This window comes from Drosophila obscura, unplaced genomic scaffold, assembly GCF_018151105.1.
Source record: "Drosophila obscura isolate BZ-5 IFL unplaced genomic scaffold, ASM1815110v1 contig_73, whole genome shotgun sequence".
Classification (NCBI taxonomy): domain Eukaryota; kingdom Metazoa; phylum Arthropoda; class Insecta; order Diptera; family Drosophilidae; genus Drosophila; species Drosophila obscura.
Genome location: NW_024542865.1, coordinates 6,281,384 through 6,297,577, shown reverse-complemented (window position 1 = coordinate 6,297,577; position 16,194 = coordinate 6,281,384). Strand labels below are relative to the sequence as shown.

General features: G+C 53.3%; 6 protein-coding genes across 11 annotated transcripts; 2 read left to right on the top strand and 4 right to left on the bottom strand.

Annotated features, from left to right (window-relative positions):
- The first annotated feature begins 295 nt into the window (after positions 1-295).
- Positions 296-16,095, top strand: LOC111067114 (carboxypeptidase D). 6 transcript variants are annotated; one of them, XM_041595422.1, is made up of 9 exons: positions 296-410; positions 12,363-12,619; positions 12,686-13,018; positions 13,093-13,280; positions 14,089-14,118; positions 14,239-14,534; positions 14,613-14,789; positions 14,858-14,950; positions 15,718-16,095. In XM_041595422.1, exons 2-9 carry the CDS (start codon positions 12,381-12,383, stop codon positions 15,940-15,942), a joined length of 1,581 nt encoding a protein of 526 aa, XP_041451356.1. In that variant the 5' UTR covers positions 296-410; positions 12,363-12,380; the 3' UTR covers positions 15,943-16,095. The 6 variants fall into 6 exon arrangements, with proteins under 6 accessions (XP_041451356.1, XP_022211853.1, XP_041451357.1 ...); XM_022356161.2 differs by having other exon boundaries at positions 14,077-14,118; XM_041595425.1 differs by lacking the exon at positions 15,718-16,095 and adding an exon at positions 15,057-15,368 and having other exon boundaries at positions 297-410; positions 14,077-14,118.
- LOC111067118 (serine protease SP24D) lies at positions 3,176-4,202 on the bottom strand. Its single transcript, XM_022356170.2, has 2 exons — positions 3,872-4,202; positions 3,176-3,794 (listed from the first exon to the last, which is right to left on the bottom strand). Exons 1-2 carry the CDS (start codon positions 4,111-4,113, stop codon positions 3,266-3,268), a joined length of 771 nt encoding a protein of 256 aa, XP_022211862.1. The 5' UTR covers positions 4,114-4,202; the 3' UTR covers positions 3,176-3,265.
- LOC111067119 (trypsin-4) lies at positions 4,498-5,676 on the bottom strand. Its single transcript, XM_022356171.2, has 2 exons — positions 5,371-5,676; positions 4,498-5,285 (listed from the first exon to the last, which is right to left on the bottom strand). Exons 1-2 carry the CDS (start codon positions 5,601-5,603, stop codon positions 4,757-4,759), a joined length of 762 nt encoding a protein of 253 aa, XP_022211863.1. The 5' UTR covers positions 5,604-5,676; the 3' UTR covers positions 4,498-4,756.
- Positions 6,956-7,983, bottom strand: LOC111067117 (chymotrypsin-1). The gene is made up of 2 exons (XM_022356169.2): positions 7,736-7,983; positions 6,956-7,671 (listed from the first exon to the last, which is right to left on the bottom strand). The coding sequence occupies exons 1-2, from the start codon at positions 7,966-7,968 to the stop codon at positions 7,101-7,103; spliced, it is 804 nt and encodes a 267-aa protein (XP_022211861.2). The 5' UTR covers positions 7,969-7,983; the 3' UTR covers positions 6,956-7,100.
- On the top strand, positions 8,239-9,121 carry LOC111067120 (serine protease SP24D). Its single transcript, XM_022356172.2, has 2 exons — positions 8,239-8,483; positions 8,544-9,121. The coding sequence occupies exons 1-2, from the start codon at positions 8,272-8,274 to the stop codon at positions 9,088-9,090; spliced, it is 759 nt and encodes a 252-aa protein (XP_022211864.2). The 5' UTR covers positions 8,239-8,271; the 3' UTR covers positions 9,091-9,121.
- Positions 10,905-11,826, bottom strand: LOC111067116 (serine protease SP24D). The gene is made up of 2 exons (XM_022356168.2): positions 11,555-11,826; positions 10,905-11,474 (listed from the first exon to the last, which is right to left on the bottom strand). Exons 1-2 carry the CDS (start codon positions 11,776-11,778, stop codon positions 10,937-10,939), a joined length of 762 nt encoding a protein of 253 aa, XP_022211860.1. The 5' UTR covers positions 11,779-11,826; the 3' UTR covers positions 10,905-10,936.
- Positions 16,096-16,194: the final 99 nt, after the last annotated feature.

The window sequence follows — 16,194 nt, the reverse complement described above, 5'->3', positions numbered from 1 at the left end:
GTGCCCCGTCCCCGTCCCGTTCCCATTGCGTCAGTGTCGCGTGTTTTTTTTTTTTGTTGTTTGTGGGCCAGTCCTAAGTCCAGTGCTAATTTTGGGCGCCACAACGCGTAGGCGTAAAGAGAAACTACACGAAAAAAAAATTTATTTGTTTGCATTTTTTTTGTTTTTTGTCGCTTTTTTTGGTGTGAAGAAATTGAAGCCCGGCAAAGGCAACACAAGCCAAAGGCATAGGCAGCCCCCGGAGACAATGAAATCTGATTGAATATTTTATGCAAATTTCCATTGCAGCCACTTCGCGGGAAAACTTACAACAGCAGCAGCAGCAGCAGCAGCGACAGAAGCGGCAGCGGCAACAAATCGTTGGGCTAGAAAGAGTCGTCGAGCAAAAACAGGAAGTCGCAGGAAATCAGGTAATAAACTTGTACTCGCACAAATTGTATATAGAAAACGTCTCTAAGAGGTCGCTCTGCCAGCCCATCCGCAAGTGGGAAAGCTGAAGATCAAGGCCAGTCAGACAGCCAGCCAGTGTGCCATTGGGTGGGGGGGTGATGCCACGGCCACTGCCACTGCCACTGGCGGAACAAGGCCATGGCTAAGTTTCTGTTTCTGTTTCTGTTGCTGTTGCTGCACGCTTATCCGTGTGTCCTGCTGCTGGCTGCTGGCTGCTGTGTGCTGTTTCCTGCCACTGCCAAGGTGAAGGTCGTGCTGCAGTTTTTTTGTTGTTATATAAACAGCTCCCCAGCTAGGGGGAGTCCAACCCTCTGCCTGTCAAGGGCTCACACACGCTCCACCCACTAACCCAGTGCGCATGTCTCCTCCTCGCCCATGGCTGTCCTTTGGCCTTGCCCGCAGACGGCCTCCGTCAGGGCCAATCTCTGTCGCGGCAGCATTGAACTTGACAGAGGCCGCCAGCAACCAGGCCTGGTGTGTGCCTGTTGGCCCGCTGCAGAAGCCACTTTCAATGCGACCACGAAACGGTTAGCGGTAACAAGGTTAGTGGGTTAACTTGCTCGCTCCACTCGCTTGGAGTGGACTGGACTGGAGTCGAGTGGTGTGGAGCTGGGGGTCTGTGGTCTGTGCTGTCTCTCTCTCTCTCTTTAGCTCTACTCACCTCCAGATGGGAGCCGCGGCCCGGATTCAGGCAAACCCGTTAGCAGTGCCCGCTTCTGATCGGCTTTAGCTTTTCTTTGTCCATTAAAAGCCACTTGCTTGCTCTTGGCCAAGACGACACTCGTCCATCGATTACTTTCCATGCTAATCAAAATTGAAAAACCAAAAACCAACCAAAAACAGATTCACACTCAGACAGGGTGGTGGGGGGAGGGGCAGAGCCTAATTGAAAGAAATTTGTATGTTGCGACACGCTTGGACTTTTGAAGCTGGCGGCCATGGCCAAGGCGATGCCTCCAGGTGGCACAGCCATGGACCAGCCGAGTGAAATTGAGCGAGACAAATCAGCCGCACGAATAGGAGCAAAAAGCTCACCCTTTGGGGGCAGAGACTCTTGCCAGTAGGATTATTATTCAATTTTAAACCAATTGCATTGGGCTGCACACACGGGCAACGTCTGCTTGTGGGTTTAACCCACAGAAACAGTACAGACTTCCGATCAATCATGCCCATGGCACATACATAATATATATTCCAATAATCTGTTCTGAGTGGTTTTGCTGGCAGCAGAAATCAGAGGAATCCCCTAAAAGTTGAGCGACAGGTGCAAATGTGTCAGCGAAAACTTGAGATGAATTTCCAAATTAATTCTATTTGGTGTAGTTTGGCTGTTGGTTTTAATGAGTAATTTATTTGTGAATAAAAACGAAGTGGCAAATAAATTGAATGAAAGTAAAGCGCAAGGGAGAAATGGGCAGGGGAATGGTAGTGGGAATGGGAACAGCTTTAATCAGCATTCAGTGGCCGTTTAATGATCGTCCCATGAGTAGGTCAGCCACTCCACTCCACCCCACTCCACTCCTCTCCACCCCACTCCACTCCACCCATGACTCACACTCAGTCACTGGAAAGGGTTCTGGTTCTGGTTGTGGTTGTGGTTCTGCTTCTGCCATGCCCATTGCCTACACAGCTCGACTTGAATAAAAAATAAAACATAAAAATAAAAATAAAAAAAAAGGTTCGATGACTCGCGCGTGAATTGCATTTTAAAGCCGCATTTCACACTTGGCTGGCGGACAGGCCAACATACGGACACGGACACGAGAGAGGCTCACAAATAAAAAAGAGAAAAAAGAAAAAAGAAAAAAACGAAATGAAATGAACTCAAAGCCAGCCACGCCACGCCACACGAACCGAACCTCATGAGTTGCCGATGCCGATCCGATCCGATAATTGCACACAGAGGAAAACACACAAGAAAAACGAACAGAGTAAAAATACAACAATAATGAAAACTCTCCAAAATGCACAACAACAACAACAACAAAACGAGAAAGAAAGGAGCAACAGCCACAGCCCCAGCCACAGCCCCAGCCACAGCCACAGCTCCAGCCACGAAGGCCATGCTGCTACCCTGCCAAATCACAGCCTGCCTGCTGCTGGGGGCAGTTGCTTGGAGTGGTTTATCATTGATTTTTGGCTATACGAAATAATCAATATGGAAAGAAAGATCCCGTGGCCATGCCCAGGCCCATGCCCAGGCGGAGCTAGAAACCTTGTCTAGGAATTGGCTATCTTGCAATAAGTTCGAGTGCATATTCACATGCAGTACTCAGTTACAGTGGCATGGGCTGCGTTCCACACAATCGTAATACCCTCTGGGATGGGTACCAAACAAAATAAAAAATAAACTGTGAAAATACTCGTATGGGGCCGGGCCAAGACGAAGACGAAGCCAAAGCCAAAGCCCCGCCACTCGAAAGTTTTTGTCTGTTGAGACAAGTTAAATGAAAACCAAAACAAACTCATTAAATGGGTGGGGGGGAAAGGTGGGGAAAGAGACGCCGTTGAAAAACAGAAAAAACTAAAAATAAACGGAAAATTACCGAGCTACAACATGAATGGAGCTGGGGAGGGACTGTAGAGCTGTAGTTAATGCTGGCTTTGGCTTTGGCTTTGGAGCTGACTCCAATTTTCACTTTCACTTGGGCTGCAGGGAGGGGCAGAGGTCGCGCTCTGATAAACCCCCCCAGAGAGGCAGAGGCAGAGCCGGAGGCAGACTGAATATAATGCTCGTTGGCGCTCTTTACTGTTCCCAAAAAAACGGTTACAATTGGCGAGAGAAGCCGAAGGGGCAGATGATCCCATCGGCCATCTACAGTTTGGCTGTCTGGCGTATCCATGGGCCCAGCACGGAGATGCGCTCGTAGCCGTCGGGCGCTGCTCTGCCGCAGCCGCCCATCACAAAGCTGGCGACGCCCACCAGTTGGCCGTCGTAGGTGGCAGGGCCGCCAGAGTCGCCGTGGCAGGCGCCCTTCTGGGCCTCGTGCAGCAGGCACATGGTCGTCTCGGGCAGCCGCCTGAAGTACGTCTGCTGGCAGGTGTCGCGGGCGAGGCTGCGCACATGCACGTAGAGCAGCTCATCGGAGACGGGCCCGTTCTGGAAGATGGCCCCCCAGCCGGAGATGTCCACCAGGGCGTTGTTGGGCGGATCACTGCCGGCCAGCGCGATGGCCCTTATATCGGAGCTGAACTGCAGAGCGGAGGCCAGGCGCAGCACGGCCACATCGTGGCCGGAGCCGCCGTACCGCGGATGCACAGCCACCTGGGCCACGTTCACGCGCACTCCACCGCCGGAGAGCCGCAAGGTGCCCGCCCGAATGCTCAGCTGTGAGGCTGGAGTGCTGCGGGGCAGGAGAGAGAGGGGTGGGGAGGGTTCAGTGGTGGCATGAGGGGCAGGCAAGAGGATGAGTTCGCTTACACATTGCGGCCCGACTTGACACAGTGGGCGGCTGTCAGGACGTAGCTGGCCGACAGTATGGAGCCGCCGCAGGTGAAGCGATTGTTGCGCCGCAGCGAGATTTGGTGGGGAAACTGCCCCGCCACGGCCCGCGTGCCGCCCACAATGCGCGGCGAGGCGTCATCGTCGAGCTCCAGGGCGAAGCTATCGCCGGCCAGGCAGCGCAGCAGCAGCAAAATGAATGCCAAGTTACGTGAAGCCATGATGTGCTGGGTTGCTGGGTTCCTGGGTTGCTGGGTTCCTGGGTTCTTCTTTCGATTGGACTGAGGGACTGAGGGATTGTGGCTGTATCTCGGCTGGGATACGTTTATTTATGGTTAGCCCTGTGGCCCTGTCATCATCATCATCATCATCATCAGTCTGACAGCCACAAGTCGCTATCGAAGTTCCACCTGGGCTCGGGGCTCTAATGTCTGTCTCGATTAGGCAGCGGCGACTCAGTTACGCAACTCAAAGGCAGAGAGAGAGGGCTGTGACATCAGCCCCAGCCCCAGCCCCAGCAAAGGGAAGCACTTGGGGGTGCTCTCTCGAGAACGATCTGCCCATGGGCCCATCGCTCTTTGGGTGTTGAAAATATGTTTTGTTTATTTTTATTTTTATTTGTATTTTTATTTGCATTGAGCAAGCTTCTAATGAGTGTGCCATAAATGGAGCCCCATAAAAATTTAATGCGGAATTGGGGGTGGTGGGGCCAGTCTGGGGGCAATCGCCAGTGCCACCTTATCCTTATCAGCATCGGGAGAGTGAGTCAGCCGCTGCCCCAAACGATGTCCATGGGGGCCTCGAACTGCATCACGAGTCATCACTAGACATTGTGGCATACCCCCCTCCCGTGTTAGTTGGCTGTTAGGCGATCTGCTGCTGGAGCCAGTCGTGGAAGCTGGACACCCGCACGAACACATCCGGATAGCGGGAGCCGCAGGCGCCCACCACAAAGTGGCTCAGGCCAATGAGCTTGTCATTGTAGACGGCGCCGCTGCCACCGTCGCCGTGGCAGGTGCCCTGCCTGAGGGCGTGCGCCAGGCAGAAGCTGCTGCTGTCGTGGCCACTGTACGCGTCCAGGCAGTCCGCCTCCGCGGCCACTGTCAGCGCCAGTTCGCGTATCTTGTAGGAGTTGCTGCCCTCGACGGTGCGTCCCCAGCCGGCCACACTGACGGCGCTGCCCACGGCGGGCAGCTCGTCATCGCCGCTGGCCAGTGCCACGGCCTGGATGCGATCGGTGAAGGCCAGAGCGGAGGTGAGCGTGATCACCGCCACATTGTTCTGCAGCTCATAGTAGTCCGGGTGCACGGTGACCGATTCCACATAGACAATGCGTCCGCCGGCATACTGGTTGGTGCTGCCCACGCGGCACGAAATGCGGCTGGGGACGATCCTGTAGGAGAGGGAGAGGGAGAGGGAGCGGGAGTCTCGCGTTAGAGGTAGATCGATACCTGAGGGAGGGTACCTGAGACACTTACTGCTTGAGCTCGCGCTGCGTGCAGTGGGCTGTGGTCACCAGTTTGGTGCCGGACACAATGATGGCGCTGCACACATGCGCATTGTCCACACGCAGCGAGGCGGCATAGGGCGTGGCCGTGGGACTGGCCTCGTCGCCGCCCAGGATGCGGTCCATGAGGCCAGCCGCCTGGCAGCCGCCCAGCAGCACAGCCAGGCAGAGCAGTGCAACAACAAGGCCTCTAGATTGGATCATCTCTCTGTGTGTGGTTGGGTCTGTCTGGTGGGGTGGTGCTACCTCTGGCACGGACCGCTCGAATTGAAATAAGCGTAGCGCAAAGGCCGCCAATTTAAGTGGACAGCAGCACGCAGCACCGCACCCCTCCCCCTCTAGAGCAGACCCCTCGCTTTAGCTGGTCTTATCGGGCGGCTTGGACATCGAAATAAATCTAATCTTATCGCTTCCTTTGGCAAGCTAAATTGGACGTTAGGCGATGTTATTTGCCCGATCAATTCGCACCAATTCAAGTCCACTCCCCTCTGCCCCTCTACCCACTCTGCCCCACCACCCACTCTGCCCAGCCAAAGATCTATGGCCCTGACAAGACAATGGCTGCGAAAAGTAAGATAGGGATGAGTAAGCCTTTGAGTCAGCCCGCTGCGGAGCAGGCAAAACTTGACTGTGAAGTGGGGCGCAATAAAAAGCCCCTGAAAGCAACCAGACAACAGAATATAGATCCACAAATATGCATCGGGCTTATGCAAACTTTACTGGAGAGTCTGAGTGCGTCTCTCCCTGCGATCGGCGAAGGCTGGCAGCAGTCCATCCCCTGGAATTAGCTGCCCTGGAATTCCCTTCAGGAGTACCCTAACCATAAAGCAGATCTACCATAATTAATTACCCAAATGATTGTTTAATCTCTTACTGAAATGGCAATGGCTAAAAATGTGCTTGATCAGTGCTTAATCCACCATAAGAATCCGTGCTGGGGTTTTCCTTAGATCTCTATCAGTCTCCAATCTCGATTAGCAGCCATAAATATTCAGTCGCAGTCGCAGCCGATTTGCGTTTCTTTCCCGCTAAATATGACGATTGAACACTCAAGAAGCTGCCGCAGCTCGTAGATCTCCATCAATGGCGCATCGATAAGCAAATCAGGGAGCACATTTGATACACATTTAATAGAAAGAAACTCCCATGGGAAATAGTTCTGTGACTCAGTTAAATGTGCAGCGATAGGGCAAACCATTTGGCTGCCATTTGGCTGCCATTTGTTTGGAAACTCTCTGCATATTTCTCAGGGTTAGCTATGGGATTATTCTGTGTCCCTAGCCCAAGTAACAGCTACAAATATTTCACAATTAACGTACCGATACCCAGCTGATTGACCCATCAAGGCCTCGTCCCGCCATTTGCGGAACCTTTGCACAGGGAAATTGTATTTCGCCAGCCAATCATGCCGTAAAAACTATCAGACTACGTCGGCGAGTACGACTACGAGTATCAGGTGAAATTTATGGCCGCCACTAAATTCTATGGCCTACAAGTGTCACCCCTAAACCGGGCACTGCTCCGCACTTTTTGGATTAGCCATGGAAACAGACTTATGCCTTTTCTTTTTCTTTTCTCTTGTTGTTTATGGTACAAGGGGAAACACACAATTTATGCACATGAAAAAAATTAATTAAACAAAAAAAAAAAGACGCAAACATCTAGGCTGTGATCCTGCGATCCTGCCATTTGGATCCTGCCCTACTTGGCATTCGCCTCGATCCAGTCGAGATAGTAGTAGATGCGCGAGGCGACGTCCGGGTAGGCGCTGCCGCAGTCCGAGAACTGGAAGCTGGTGATGCCCTGCAGCACCTTGTCGTCGTCGATGACAGCGGCGCCGGCATCACCGCGGCAGATGCCCTGCCGCTCGGCGCTGGTCAGGCACAGGCAGGAGGCGTAGCCATAGCCGGCGGCCAGCTCGCAGTAGGGAGCGCTCAGCGTGGCGTAGTTGGCCTTCTGCAGCTTGTAGGGCGTCGAGCCATCGGAGATTTCGCCCCAGCCGGCCACATAGACGGGCGTGCCGTTGGGCAGCTCCGTGGACACCTCCTCCTCCCCGCTCTCGCCCTCGCCCTCCTCCTCCACCTTGGCGGGCAGTGTGGCGGCCGCAATGCGCTCGGTGAAGACGAGCGGCTCGGTCAGCGTGATGATGGCCAGATCGTGCAGGAAATTCCCATACGAGGGGTGGATGAGTACGCTCTGCACGTTGACGATCTGCCCGCCGGCATACTGGTTGATGCTGCCCACGCGCACGCCCAGGCTGCTGGCAGCCACGCTGCAACAAGAGTTGGGAATTACAAGTGGAATGCAGCACTGGGCAGCGGACTGTGAATACTCACGGAGTGGTGCCCAAATCGGAGACACAGTGGGCGGCAGTGAGCAGCTGGCTGGGCGAGATGATGCAGGCCATGCAGGTGTGCGCCTTGTTGTGGCGCAGGGAGGCCGACCAGGGATACTCGTTGGCGGCGGCATCTTCGCCGCCCAGCAGGCGGCCCTCGGGCGAGGCCAGGGCGGAGACGGCGAGCAGCAGGGCAAGCAGCGGGCCAGCGAGCGCTATACGTGGAACAGCCATGGCGTTGGAATATCAACTGATTCCAATGGCCCAATCGATGGCCACTCCACGGCCAGTCGCAGTCGCAGTCCCTGCCCCAGCCACAGCCACAGCCCTGGCTCTTCAGGCTAATCTTGAGCACAAACAACACGATAAGGAACGCAACAATTTACGAGCCGTCCCCGTCGATAAGATTCGGCTATGGGTTACGGGTTACTGGCTACGGGCTACGGGTGATGGCTTACCCACTGCCCGGCATCATAAACGCCTCTATAAAGGGATGCCGTCCACAGAGCGGACTTCTCAGTTCCCTGCACAGCCAGCATGCATTCGGTTCAGCAGCTGCTCCTCCTCGTCCTGCTCGTCCTGGTGTGTGGTGGCGCGCAGGCCACGCGACTGCTCGCGGACGTCGGCTCCCGTCCGTATGCCATCTCCCTGCAGCGCAACGGAGTCCATGTGGCGGGCGGAGCGCTGATCAGCCAGCGGTGGGCCCTCACCGCCGCCCACAGTGTCACCCTGGGCGGAGGGCAGGAAAGGTAGCAATGCGCCACAGTCCTGGAGTAGAGCAGACCAGCCACTAATCTCTCTTCCCGTAGCTATCCCGCGCGCTCCTATCTCGTGCGCGCTGGCAGCATTCAGCGCCTGGCTGGGGGCCAGCTGGTGGCCCTCTCCCGGATCGTGGTGCACAGCGGCTACTCCAGCGACGGCTCGGGGGCCAACAACCTGGCCCTGCTGCAGCTGGCCGCCCCGCTGACCCTCAACGCCAATACCCAGCCCATTGTGCTGGCCAGCGAGCGTCCTGCCGCCGGCTCCCAGATCACCTTCGTCGGCTGGGGCTCGTCCCTGCCCGACGGGCCGCTCAGCCACCGGCTGCAGGTGGCCGCCAGGCAGTCGATCAGTGCCGATGCGTGCGAGGAGTCGCTGTACCTCGCTCACGAGGATCTGCTCTGCCTGGTGCCCGAGTCGGATGCCGCGGGGCAGACCTCTGGTCTCTGCACCGGCGACGCCGGCTCCCCGGCCATCTACAACGGCCAGTTGGTGGGCATTGCCGCCTTCTTTGTGACCGGCTGCGGCACCGAGCAGCCCGACGGCTACGTGGATGTCACCCAGCACCTCGACTGGATAGCCGCGAACAGTGCATAGCCCCAATAAACCCAGTAATCGGCCAAGTGAAGCTAAACTTGTCTTTCAATTGACAGCTGCAGCTAGAGCTGGGCTGAAGTCTGTCCCCAAAGGGAATGGGGAGTGGGAATGGAGCCTCTAGGGTCTTCTCCATGGGTCCAAACTGTGCCCAATATTGCTTGAAAGCTTTCAGTTGTAGTTTCCCTCAACAGTTCTAGTTTGAATCTATCTCAAAAGAGTCTTCAATCCAAACAGAGATTTTCATTTGTGTTTTCTCTGATATTCCTGACTTGGGATAAGGAAATCTGATCACTGCTCAGTCGCAACAATCAGTCGGCAAGCATCAGTCTTTCCCTTAAGGACTAAACCATTTTAAACCGACCTCAAATCAACTTTTTCCAATTGGCACTTGGGGCTCCAAAATTGTTTAATTATTGTTAAGAGAAATGGTATTTAATACCATTTAATTAATGGAAATATTGCACACAATTTCTAGTATATTTAAACCAAAAAAAAAAACGAGAAGGAACGTGTGAGTCGCGTCCCCAGAAGCGACTACTTATACCCGTACTCAGTCAGTACATACATTTTAGAGCATATGATTTTTTAGAATTTTTGAATTGAACAAAAAAAATTTTACATTTTACATTTTTTTTCTACATATGTTATCTACATCTACTATGTATAGTCTTATAGTCTCTGAGATACAGGCGCTCATTGAGACGGACATGGCTATATCGACTCGGCTATTGATGCTGATCAAGAATATATATACTTTATGGGGTCGGAAACGTTTCCTTCTCTGCGTTACACACATCCCCTTTTACCACAAATCTAATATACCCCTTAACTCTTTTTTGAGTACGGGTATAAAAAACAAGATTTATGTACCGATCGGTATGTAAAATGTGGTCCAATGTAAAACGATTTTTAGAGTCTAAATTTCGATTAAATTTACCCTTTTTAAATTATTTTATTGCTTAATATTTGCAAGCCCTTCCGCATAAGCTACAACATTTTCTAGTGCTGATTCATAGCTGCATTGATTGGCTTTACGAAGCAATTAATGTGCCTATAAACTAGGCTTAAGCAAGCTTAAGCACAGATTAAAACAAATAGAAAATTGCTTCCTTTTGCTTGAATTCCTCAAACAAAATTCGAATCATAAAATAGTCACAATTAATTCAGTATTTTGGAGCAGCAATTCTTTCCAAAAAGGTCAGTTTTGTTGACTAGTGTAATATTTAAGAGACACAAATTATTTGAAGCGCCAAATCGATCAGAAAAGTGCTGCTACTTATGGCATTTGAATGGGCTGTTGACTGAGGACTGGCTGGCTGTTCACTGGCTGGCTGTTGCAGCCAATTTCAGTTGAATTTGTTGCCACATTTATGGGCATAGCTGCGCTAGGAACTGTGCATTTGCGCCAGGGTATTGAGAGCTTCGCTACTGGCCCTCTCATGTTGGTCTAATTTACGAGACTTATTTCTTGTATTGGCTCAATGGACACAATCTAATCTGATAAGAGTAATTGCACGAGTGTGTGGTGTGCATTGAAGTTCCCTCTGGAATGGTCGTACCTTTTGCGCTGCCTCTTTGAGGCGCTTGTTGCTTGGCCGCCACCGCGTGTATTTATCTTTGATGTAATCCAAGTGTCATTCCATGCGACGGACTATCAGCGAGTCATATATTATGGAACACCGATGGGACAAAGGTCCCAAAGTCATTTCCTGACGTATACGTATAAGCATACAGAAAATATATAGTTGATCAGCTCTTGCCACATTTCTTCCCTGTTGAAGCGCGGGCTGGGGCCCATTCGAGTCACTCATTTGTTGCTTGAATATTTGGTGTATATTTTCGGTAATTATTGGATGTGCTGCTGGATCCAATCATAGTTGGAGGCGATGCTGACGAAGCGCTCGGGCAGCAGGCCGCCGCACTCGCCGAGCATCTCGCCGGCCAGACCCACCAGCTGCTGCTGGTAGACGGCCGGACCGCCCATGTCGCCACGGCAGACGCCATTGCGCCGCTGATGGCCCAGGCAGAGCACCTGGTCGTTGTCGATTGGCTCCTGCTCCGCATGGCCCATGCGGCACTCGCGGCCGAGCATTACGTCGGCCTGGCCGATCTGCAGGGCGCGATGCATGCTCGCCTCCGATTCGGTGGTGCGTCCCCAGCCAGAGATCTCCACCTGAGCGCCCACTGGCGGGTTTTCGCGTGCCAGGGGCACGGCACTCACGTACTCATCGAACACAATCGACTCCTTGAGCCGGAGCAGGGCCAGGCCGGTCTTGAGCGTGTTGTAGCTGGGATTGATGGTGATTTCCTCCACGCGAATCTCCCTGCCGCCCGTGTACAGATCCACGGAGCCGAAGGTGATGCCAAAGAGATTGGCGGACCAGCTGGAAAGTACACACAAAGGATGCAATGATTAGAGATGCGGAGATGAGTTGCCCCTGCCCCTTCAATCCCGTGCACTTACGGCGTGCTCTTGCCCTCGGAGCAGACACACGTGAGGGCTGTGAGGGCGTAGCGCTCGGCAATGATCACGGCGCCGCAGTTGTAGCTGCCACCAATGGAGAGGGCCGCCTGGTAGGGCAGCTGGCCGAGCACGGCGTCCTCGCCACCGGCCACACGTGCCTGGGGTAGGGCCTGGCTGAGGCAGCAGGCCAGCAGGATGAGCCCAGCGGTTGGGGTGAGCTTCATGGTTGGTTGGTTGGTCGTCGGTGATTCTTCTGGTCGAGGCCCTCGGCTTTTATAGGCGCCCTGCCTGGGAGGCCTGGGAGGCCTGGCAGGTATCTTATCGGCGGCCAGGGCCGCAGATAGGGTTCGGATAGTGTCATCCGGTGACAGCCTGACGGCGCTGATAAGACAAGCCGCAGAAGCCTTCGGGTGGGGCATGGCTGGTGGTATGATCTATTTCTGGGAACTCTGGTATCAATGAACTCTGATCGCGGATCGCGGATCGCGGATCGCCAAGCGCCGATCTACGATCGCTGATCGCTGCCCAGAGGGAACACGTTTCAGTGGCACAGCCACCGAGACCGAGAGAGACCGAGAGAGACCGAGAGAGACAGAGAAGAGGCCAATGATCGACCGTCTGATGGTGGCACGTAGCACATTCGATTTGGTCAGCCGCACAACCTGTTGGCTGAGTTGGCCTGCTGGCTGTCTGCCTGTCTGCCTGCCTGTCTGCCTGCTCCTCATCCTCGTCAGCAGCAGCTCATCTGTGCACTGTTTTTCGTTTCACTTAAATGGTCTGCCTGGCGGGCAGCTTTGTGCATTCGCAGACTCGCCGTCGCCCCAACATGATCTTGCGAAAGAGCAACGCGGGCCAGTGGCTGCAGCTGTACGCCCTCATCCTCATCCATGCCTCATCCTGCCACACCCCGACCAGCGCCAAGACGGTGAATCCCGACGGCGGCGAGCTGCACCTGCAGCAGCAGCAGCAGCTCCAGGCGCTGCCCGAGCCCAGGGCCTACATGCCGGACTCCCAGAACCTCGACTTTGTCTACCACGATCACGAGGAGCTCACACGCTTCCTCAGGTGAGTGCCCAGTACCCCACCCAGCCCACAGCTCTGCCCTGCCATTGCTAATTCCTCTCTGCACAGAGCCACCAGTGCCAGGTATCCCAACCTGACGGCCCTCTACTCGATTGGCAAGTCCATCCAGGGCCGCGATCTGTGGGTGATGGTGGTCAGCTCCTCGCCGTACGAGCACATGATCGGCAAGCCGGACGTCAAGTACGTGGGCAACATCCATGGCAACGAGCCCGTGGGCCGCGAGATGCTGCTGCACCTCATCCAGTACTTTGTGACCAGCTACAGCTCCGATCAGTACGTCAAGTGGCTGCTGGACAACACGCGGATACACATTCTGCCCACCATGAATCCCGACGGCTATGCGGTCTCCAAGGAGGGCACCTGCGACGGCGGTCAGGGCAGGTAAGCGAACAGCAACTGCGCCCCCAAACCTATTCCCTTCCCCCCAATGCTAAATTCCTCCTCCCCATTGGCAGATACAATGCACGCGGCTTCGACTTGAATCGCAACTTCCCGGACTACTTCAAGCAGAACAACAAGCGGGGCCAGCCGGAGACGGATGCGGTCAAGGACTGGATATCCAAGATACAATTCGTGCTGAGCGGCAGCCTGCATGGCGGTGCGCTGGTGGCCAGCTATCCCTACGACAACACCCCGAACTCCAGTAAGTAGTCCGCGGATAGCGCCACGCCCCCAGATATACAGACAGGCTTTGGTTTTCACTTTCACACACACAAAAAATGTGTCATTTGCATTTCAAGACGAAACTTTAGGTGCTCCCGCATTCGCAAAACGCAAAACGCCAGACCCTTTCCGTTTGCAAAACGACAAAGCGAATCTTAATGGCAAAACCAAAAAAATAGAAGACTTATTAATGCACTGACATGAATTTCCCACTATTGGCAGGGCAATTGAGCTTGGGCACTTTTTATAGATGATTTTTTTTTAAACCAACCTCAAAATTGGATCTGAAAAAAAATTAGATCTTTGCAACAAGAAAAAGTGAATGCCTCCGCACAGCTGTGGCAGTCCCGATTTGGTTATCGATAAACCGCCAGATGCCTGGCACTAAGGCAAATTAATCGACTTTCGCGGCTTGCAGAGCGCCTGGAAATGAGCCTGGAAAGTCATGCCTTTTGGCTGTAAAGTAAAACGCAAAGTGAATAAGAAAAGCCTGCCCAAGATAGGCCCAAGATATAAGCCCACGCAGATGAAAGCTAATAATACGTATATGTAGATTCAGGATCAGTTTAGCTGTCCGCTGTGTCCGCTGTGTCCGCTGTGTCCGTTCACCTAATCCACAGACTCTGTTGTGGGGAGACCTTCTTCCTACCTTTAAGTCCTTCGCTCAGATCATTCTCTATATAACAGATGTGTATGTGTGTGTGTGTGTGTGTGTTATCGCTATTGAGAGATAGATCAGATTTATAAAGCTGACTTTGTACTCTAACACCCAATATGGCTGCTCAAAGGGATCTGCCGTTCGTCCGCTTTGTGCGCGAGTGAGTACACCGGACTGCTGCCAGAGCGAACCAACTAACCGCACATGCTCTCTCCCTCTCCCTCTCCCTCTCCCTCTCGCTCTCGCTCTCTCTTCCCACCCACATGTCCCCTGGGTGCAGTGTTCCAGACCTACTCGGCGGCCCCATCGCTGACACCCGATGACGATGTGCTGAAGCATTTGTCGCTGGTCTATGCCCGCAACCATGCCAAGATGTCCCGCGGCGTTGCCTGCAAATCGGCGACGCCGGCCTTCGAGAATGGCATCACCAATGGCGCCGCCTGGTATCCGCTGACCGGCGGCATGCAGGACTACAACTACGTGTGGTATGGCTGCATGGAGATCACACTGGAGATCTCCTGCTGCAAGTTTCCGCCCGCCTACGAGCTGAAGAAATACTGGGAGGACAATCAGCTGGTACGTTACAATACTCCCTCCCTCTCTCTCTCTCTCTGGGGCATCTGCCCTGATGCTGATTCCTCACTCATTCCCTAGTCGCTCATCAAATTCCTGGCCGAGGCGCATCGCGGTGTCCAGGGCTTTGTGTTCGATCCCGCGGGCATGCCCATTGAGCGGGCCTCCATCAAGATCAAGGGACGCGACGTCGGCTTTCAGACCACCAAATATGGCGAGTTCTGGCGCATTCTCCTGCCCGGCTACTACAAGGCGGAGGTATTTATTCTCTTTCTCTTTTCTTCTACTCTTCTTCTAATCATTCTCAATTTATTGCTTGCGCCCAGGTCTTTGCTGAGGGCTTTGCCCCGCGCGAGGTGGAGTTCGTCATTGTGGAGCAGCATCCCACGCTGCTGAATGTGACGCTGCAGCCCTCAAAGGTAGGCCTTGGGGTTTCCTTTTGCTTCTTGTGCTAACGAGTATTTAATTCCTGGTGCTGGCTAACCGCCCCCCCTCCAACACTTTTCCCCCATCCAATCCCACAAGCCGTACTTGCTGGCAGCTTCAGCCGTTGCCACAGCAACGTCGCGTCGGGTGAACGATAAGCTGCAGCTGTCCACGAACTAGATCAGGGATCTGGCAACGATCGAACTGGCTGGCAATGTAAATACATTCGGAAGTGCTTTAGTCTTAAGGTGTCCCAATGGTGCACTAACCCAACCCAACCCAACCCAACCCTACCCGATATGACCTCCGATTTGACTACTTCTGGGACTCCTCTGGCTCCCACTTTTACTTTGATTTTACTTATATTTTTAACTCTTTTTTTAGCTACTTCTTTTACTCATATATATTCCCATTTATTCCCACTATTTCATTTATTTCTGCTATTGGCTGCACCTTTTTAATCTTTTCGCTGCCTTATCCATTGCCTTTGATTCCTTGCCCTGCCTTCCTGTTCCCTGTTCCTGCTTTCCACCCATAATTCCCACCCTTCCCCAAGTAGTCTGTCTGCAGACTTGGTTCCATGGTAATAACTTTATGTAAATTCTAAGCTTTATTCTGGTGCAAGGAGGACCGAAAGCCCAGCTCCCCCGTACGCCTAAGTGTTGCTTGTTATTAAGTGTAACTAAAACAGAAACTTGGCCAACAAAGTGGACAATAAACTTAACCCAAATCAATGTACTCTTTGCCCTTTCCCACACAGCGCATGGAGGGCATTGGCGGTGCAATGGTATCCGTTGGCGGAGTTGGCGGCGTTGGCGGAGCTGTCGGCGGCTTACCGGGCGTCGGCATGTACAGGCCCATTCAGGCGCCGCAGCATTACAGGCCACAGATGCCGCCATATGCGGCAGCTGCCACCAGCGACGTTGGCATCTTCTCGACCATCAGCAATGGGCTGAACAGCCTCTACTCGAATATATTCGGCTGATGCTGATGCTGATGTTGATGCTGATGCTGATGCGTCGCCAGTAGTCTGTAAGGATTTTTTGTTTCTACTCTTAGTCTCTAGAATTGTGACCACTATTTATTGGGAGCGAACCAGCAATAAAGCGTTCCGCTCTGCCCAGTGCAATCCATCAAACACATCCAAATCCAAGTCCAATCCAGTCGTATCGTATCGCATCTATTTCTTTGTTTGTTCTCTTTCGGATTAATACTCGCACTCGATCGCATAGTTTTC

Excerpts from the sequence above, each read along its gene's own strand:
- LOC111067117 (XM_022356169.2), bottom strand. The coding sequence starts at position 7,968 with ATGGCTGTTCCACGTATAGCGCTCGCTGGCCCGCTGCTTGCCCTGCTG. Across the intron at positions 7,672-7,735 it reads TCCGATTTGGGCACCACTCC|CGTGGCTGCCAGCAGCCTGG; the intron begins GTGAGTATTCAC and ends CTCTTGTTGCAG.
- LOC111067114 (XM_022356161.2), top strand. The coding sequence starts at position 12,381 with ATGATCTTGCGAAAGAGCAACGCGGGCCAGTGGCTGCAGCTGTACGCC. Across the intron at positions 13,019-13,092 it reads TGCGACGGCGGTCAGGGCAG|ATACAATGCACGCGGCTTCG; the intron begins GTAAGCGAACAG and ends CCCCATTGGCAG. Across the intron at positions 14,951-15,717 it reads TGACGCTGCAGCCCTCAAAG|CGCATGGAGGGCATTGGCGG; the intron begins GTAGGCCTTGGG and ends TTTCCCACACAG.
- LOC111067120 (XM_022356172.2), top strand. The coding sequence starts at position 8,272 with ATGCATTCGGTTCAGCAGCTGCTCCTCCTCGTCCTGCTCGTCCTGGTG. Across the intron at positions 8,484-8,543 it reads CTGGGCGGAGGGCAGGAAAG|CTATCCCGCGCGCTCCTATC; the intron begins GTAGCAATGCGC and ends CTCTTCCCGTAG.
- LOC111067116 (XM_022356168.2), bottom strand. The coding sequence starts at position 11,778 with ATGAAGCTCACCCCAACCGCTGGGCTCATCCTGCTGGCCTGCTGCCTC. Across the intron at positions 11,475-11,554 it reads TCCGAGGGCAAGAGCACGCC|CTGGTCCGCCAATCTCTTTG; the intron begins GTAAGTGCACGG and ends TGTACTTTCCAG.
- LOC111067119 (XM_022356171.2), bottom strand. The coding sequence starts at position 5,603 with ATGATCCAATCTAGAGGCCTTGTTGTTGCACTGCTCTGCCTGGCTGTG. Across the intron at positions 5,286-5,370 it reads ACGCAGCGCGAGCTCAAGCA|GATCGTCCCCAGCCGCATTT; the intron begins GTAAGTGTCTCA and ends CCTCTCCTACAG.
- LOC111067118 (XM_022356170.2), bottom strand. The coding sequence starts at position 4,113 with ATGGCTTCACGTAACTTGGCATTCATTTTGCTGCTGCTGCGCTGCCTG. Across the intron at positions 3,795-3,871 it reads GTCAAGTCGGGCCGCAATGT|CACTCCAGCCTCACAGCTGA; the intron begins GTAAGCGAACTC and ends CCTGCCCCGCAG.